Source organism: Arachis duranensis, chromosome 6 (assembly GCF_000817695.3).
Source record: "Arachis duranensis cultivar V14167 chromosome 6, aradu.V14167.gnm2.J7QH, whole genome shotgun sequence".
Lineage (NCBI taxonomy): Eukaryota > Viridiplantae > Streptophyta > Magnoliopsida > Fabales > Fabaceae > Arachis > Arachis duranensis.
This window is the reverse complement of record NC_029777.3, coordinates 52,811,861-52,817,583: the sequence shown is the minus strand read 5'-3', so window position 1 is coordinate 52,817,583 and position 5,723 is coordinate 52,811,861. Positions and strand designations below refer to the sequence as shown.

Here is a 5,723-nt window from a genome sequence, read left to right as displayed (position 1 = left end):
AAGTTATGATTTAAAAATTGAATTTCTAAAAACTAAATTTAAAAGTAGATTTTTTGTTAAAATATCTGATTTGAAAATTGAATTTTTAAAAACTAGTTTTAAAATTTGATTTTTGGTTGAAGAAACTAATTTTAAAACTGAATTTTCAAAAATTGATTTTAAAACTGAATTTTTTATTAAAAAATCTGATTTTAAAACTGGATTTTATAAAAAACAAATTCTAGATTTAGATTTTAAAAAAGAACGAAATTTTAAATTTGGATTTAAAAAAACCGAATTTAAAACCGATTTTATATATATAATTGGATTTAAAACCAATTTTATACGTAAAACTAGATTTAAAATCAGTTTGTAAATAAAATTGAAGTTAAATTCTAAAACTGGTTTAAAACCAATTTTTTGTTTTTTCAAATCAGTTTAAAATCGATTTCTCTCTTCAATCCAGTTCTAATTTAGTTTCATAAACCATAAAATTGGTTCTAAAATAGATCCGGTTTAGATTTATAAAAAGTGAATGCTATGATGCCTAAAATGTGGTGCCTATTTATTAAAAAGAGTTAAAAATCAATATTTAGTTTAAAAGATATAAAAATGAATAATTTTTAAAAATTCAAAACTTACTACAAAAAGAAAGTTAGACAAAATTTAAGCACCAAATCATAGACACCATAGAATAGACACCACAGAATTGGCCTTTATAAAAATCCAAACCATGCCCACCCCTATAGCTAATTATGGGATTAAAAAAAACGATTCAAATTTTTTTTTCTTCCTATTTACTAAAAAGAGTTAAAAATCAATATTTAATTTAAAAAATATAAAAATAAATAATTTTTAAAACTTCAAAACTTGCTACAATAAGAAAGCTAAGCAAAATTTAGGGACCAAATCATAGGCACCATAGAATTAGCCTTTATAAAAATCCAAACCATGCCTACCCCTTTATAGCTAATTATGGGATTAAAAAAAAAAACGATTCAAATTTTTTTTCTTGTTCAAATTAGGTAAATAGAATGAGCGCATCAACCTAATTGGTATCTGAAACGAAAGTAGACAGCTTCAAGCAATTAAAGCTAAAGAGTATCATTTTAAACCTTTAAAATTATAGGGCAGCACTATCCTACCCCAGAACATTAAACCTCAGTAGTCAAAATTATTGATAACAAGCCTTTGGAGCGACTAAAGTTCTAACTACCAACTTATTCATGACAACATAAAACACACCGCAACCATGTCTCATTTCTCAACTCATGTCAAACTAGTGCTTTTCCACTCCAAAAAGTTTAGTAAGGCTCAACTGGGGTGCGGAAGTTTGCTCCGGCATACACTGCTACTGAACCGAGCTCCTCCTCAATTCTCAAGAGCTGCCGTTTAGATAAAACAAAAAACACTAAGCAAAAGCTCAACCATGAAGTTTAAAAGCTAAAGCTAGCACAATGAACGTGACTAACCTGGTTATATTTAGCAAGACGCTCTGACCTGCAAGGGGCTCCAGTCTTAATTTGACCCTGTTCAGGAGAAATTACCAGATTAATATTGCATATGGGACTCGGTGTTGGCGACAACTAATTACAAGTGATATAAGGTCATACCGTTGCCAAACCAACAGAAAGATCAGCAATGAACGTATCCTCAGTTTCTCCACTACAACCAAAATATAACAATCTCAGTATATCAAGTACAGTTAGATATTTAATGAAGTTCTAATAGTTAATAGATAGTAAATTTCACTGATTTAACATGCAGTTCAAGACGAAGTTCGAACCTTCGGTGACTGGCCATTACGCCCCATCCGGCTTTTTTGGACATCCTAACTGCTTCAATACTTTCGGTCACAGATCCAATTTGATTGACCTGTTTTAGTTTGTGTTTAAGTAACATACCAGTGTATATGTACATCTACTTGTGCACAAATAAAAGGCTCCAATAACTTCTCTAAAGGATGAGTAAAACAGAAATACCTTAAGCAGAAGGGCATTGCACGCTTTTGACTCAATAGCCTTCTGAACCCTCTGTGAACAGAACGCAAAAACAAGTCAAGGGACAATCCTTCTAGTCACAGCCAGCAGAATAAAAACTGTAGGGGAAGGGAGAGGGGATGTTTTGTTCAACCAATCTACTAACCTTGGGGTTGGTGACCAAGAGATCATCACCAACAATTTGTACCTTGGCCCCAACCTCACCAGTTAGCTTGGCATAGTGCTCCCAATCATCTTGGTCAAAAGGATCTTCAATTGAAACAATTGGGTATTCAGTCACAAATGACTTGTAGAGATCTTTCAAAGCATCCCCTGATATCTTTGCTGCGCCATTGTTGTTCTGCATATCAGAGAGGATGTCAAGAAATATGTGAAACAGAGAATGCCATGAAAATTATCAACATGTTATCAATTTATTCTTAACAAAAGATTGATTTGGACAGTAATATATGAACCAGGAATACTAACAAGTGGAAACATAGGTGAAATCAAAGTTCTCATTCATGACCATTAATTTCTTTTAACACTTGAATACACACACTGATTCTACTAACAAATTATATCAGCTTGTACCCTTACCAAAAGATTTTTTTTTTTTTGGTTACTACGCACTTACCTTACTAGACTAAATTCGTATTACCCCATTCACAAAGTGATATAAATAAATACTTACTTCTTCCTTGAAGTTCAGATCGTATTTTTTGTCTGATGTGTAGAATTCAGAGGCAGCAACATCCATTCCAATGACAACCTAAGAACATAAAAAAACTTTGTTAAGCACTCTTACTGAAGCCAAAGCACTTAAACAAAAATTTTGACAAGAGAGGGAAACTAACTTTGCCTGTGTAACCAGCTTTTTCAATAGCAGTTTTTAGCAGTTCCAAACCCTCTTTGTTCTCCTGAAAAATTGAAAAACAAAACATCAGCAACTTCCCCCAAATATGAGCAAGTACCCACACTCCATGCATTAAAAAACATTAAAAATTAAGAATTGCCCCACTAAACATGATCGGCTATATGAAAAAGAGGGTTTGAACAACACCATGTACCTGAATATTAGGAGCAAAGCCACCCTCATCACCAACATTTACTGCATCTTGACCATATTTCTTCTTGATGACAGACTGAAACGTTATTAGCATAACCCACCATTAATAAATAAATAAAACACAGTAGCAAAGCATGTTGATTAACCAACAGTGTAGATGCATGCTCAGAAAGAACCAAGCATGGCAAGCCATGGCACCAAAAACTTCAATGTAAGCTAAGTTTAAAGCAAAAATCTAGATTGTGTAAAAACCAATTAAGATTTCGAGCACAATGTAAGAGGCAAATTAATGAAACATGAAGACGGACCTTCAAGTGGTGATATACTTCCACACCCATTTTCATCGCTTCCTTGAAAGAGGAAGCTCCCACGGGAAGAATCATAAACTCCTGCATATACATAAGTATTAGAAACTCATTCTAACTATCTGTTACACACACAAGAGAAGAGCCTTCAAAAGCATGCCTGCATTGCAAGTTTGTTTCCTGCATGTGATCCACCATTAATGACATTGAAGGCCGGAACTGGCAAGACCAACTTTTTGTTACCAGCAATATTTGCAATGTGCTGCACCAAGCCATAATTAAGTCAGATATAATATAATAAAGAAAAATTCCAGCGTAAGATAAAACACACATAGAAGGTAATTGAGGAGCTTGTGTGTAAGAATTCATATTTCCTCATTCTAATCTAGTAAATATTAGATTTAGACATTAATATCAGCAGTTCAGATATAAATACCTTGTACAAAGGAGTTTTCAGGACACTAGCACCAGCTTTGCAGACTGCAAGAGAAACTGCCAATATGGCATTTGCTCCAAGCTAAAACAACAAAATATGAATTAGGAATTCAAGAATCTCTTACAAAATGATGCAACAATAGAAAGATAGCCTGACAAGCACCTTCTGCTTGCACCAACCCCATTCGTTAACAGTTCCATCAAGCTGTTGAACCATTAAGTTGTCAATTTCAGTCTGCTTGGTTGGGTCCTGTTCATTGTCATAAAAGCAACCCAAAAAAATTGATCAATGATCAATCCATAAACAATAAATCCAAAGTTAACCAACCTTGCCAATCAATGCAGGAGCAATAATCGTGTTAACATTGTTAACAGCCTGCATGTGCAAAAGAAAATCAAGGTGAGAATAAACACTGATAGCACAATAACCGTGACGACCTATTACACTATGTAGTACACTAGATGAGACTTACCTTTGATACACCCTTCCCAAGGTAGTCAGATCCTCCATCTCTTAATTCAAGGGCCTCATAAATTCCTAAAAAGAAATTTAAAAGACAAAGGGAACAAAGTTAAACAAAACTGATCAAGTGAGAAAGCTACCTATGCGGTTATGCCGAAAATCATTTTAAAAAAATACAGTAAAACGATAAAAATATAGAATATAATTTTGAAAATTTTCTAGATGTTATTTCAAAGGGATACATCAGTATCAGATATGAGAAGAGATTTCAGCATACCAGTGGATGCACCACTTGGAACAGCAGCTCTGGCAAAAGTGCCATCTGAGCATGTCAAATCGACCTGAAAAAGAAAAAAAAAATCTTCATCCATTTCCAAAACATTTTAAATAGTCCACCATAACCATACCTCAAGAAATTCAAATTCAACCATAAAAAACAAATCGATTCAAATCAAAATCAAATTAAGAAACAAAGACAACGGATAAAGTGAATAAAAAGTCTTGATTAGATCTCGATATCATCAAAATAATGAAGACGGAGAAACAAATGAAGAGAAACAGCGAGGACGAGTGAGATATGACGGATCGGAGAACAAAATATAAATTATTGAAAAGGCGAAAGAGGATGAGAAGAGAGGGAAGCGAACCTCGACGGTGGGATTACCACGGCTGTCGAAGATCTGGCGGGCCTTGATGGTAGTGATGGTGGCCATGGATGATTGTATTTTAGATCTGGAAATGAGTAGAACGAAGGGTGAGTGAGAGGTGGCGAGTTCTGAAGATGAACAACTTCGGGTGGTGGGGGTTTATTTATAGTTGATTAAGCTTTGTACTTTATTCGGGATTAGGTTTTAAGACACGTTATTGTTGTAAAATAACTAAATAAATAGATAAGGAAGAGATAACAAATATAAAATATAAAAATATAATTAAATAACACTCATAGTAATTTTTACTAAAATTACTATATCAATATAATAGATATAATTATGTATTGAATAATATTAAAATAAAGTATATAAGAGAGAGAATAGTAAGAAAGAGAGAAAGAAGAATATTATATTTTTATTGTTGTTGTGATTCTCTTGAGGTTTTAGCCTTCTATTTATGGATACAAAAGGTCAAATATTCAAAACTTCATTTAATATCATTTTGGTTTGGGAGTTTCATTTTTAATAGGGAAAGGAAAAATGGGGATCCACATCCTTTTGATCTTATCACAACACTACTCTTTGGATGACCATTTAGGATTATGCCTCATTAAAACCTTACTAAAGAAAAACCTAGTGAGAAAAAACCTTCGTGAAGGAAAAAGAGTACAAAATTCTTTGTGATGGAAACTGTCTCATTAAAAACCTTGTCAAGAAAAACCCAATGGAAAAAAACCTGACCAAGAAAAAAAGAGTACAGTCTCCCCTTCTTGTCAACATCATTTAATGTCTCGAAATCTGCGCATCCCAATCTTATATACCAATCTTTCAAAGGAGGATTTT

The 5,723-nt window shown here is 33.3% G+C and overlaps 1 protein-coding gene across 1 annotated transcript; it reads right to left on the bottom strand.

Moving 5' to 3' along the window:
* Positions 1–1,067: 1,067 nt before the first annotated feature.
* Positions 1,068–5,045, bottom strand: LOC107493803 (enolase 2). Its single transcript, XM_016114845.3, has 17 exons — positions 4,878–5,045; positions 4,508–4,571; positions 4,241–4,305; positions 4,096–4,143; positions 3,931–4,017; positions 3,769–3,849; positions 3,493–3,594; positions 3,336–3,416; positions 3,029–3,103; positions 2,816–2,878; positions 2,653–2,730; positions 2,125–2,319; positions 1,962–2,012; positions 1,766–1,854; positions 1,593–1,644; positions 1,452–1,508; positions 1,068–1,364 (listed from the first exon to the last, which is right to left on the bottom strand). The coding sequence occupies exons 1-17, from the start codon at positions 4,941–4,943 to the stop codon at positions 1,284–1,286; spliced, it is 1,335 nt and encodes a 444-aa protein (XP_015970331.1). The 5' UTR covers positions 4,944–5,045; the 3' UTR covers positions 1,068–1,283.
* Positions 5,046–5,723: the final 678 nt, after the last annotated feature.

What these genes read in the sequence shown, in the direction of transcription:
- LOC107493803 (XM_016114845.3), bottom strand. Translation starts at nt 4,943, where the DNA reads ATGGCCACCATCACTACCATCAAGGCCCGCCAGATCTTCGACAGCCGT. An exon ending in TCCAAGTGGTGCATCCACTG is followed by an intron (nt 4,306 to 4,507) that starts GTATGCTGAAAT and finishes ATTTCTTTTTAG; the next exon opens with GAATTTATGAGGCCCTTGAA. An exon ending in GCTTTGCTCCTAATATTCAG is followed by an intron (nt 2,879 to 3,028) that starts GTACATGGTGTT and finishes TCAATTTTTCAG; the next exon opens with GAGAACAAAGAGGGTTTGGA.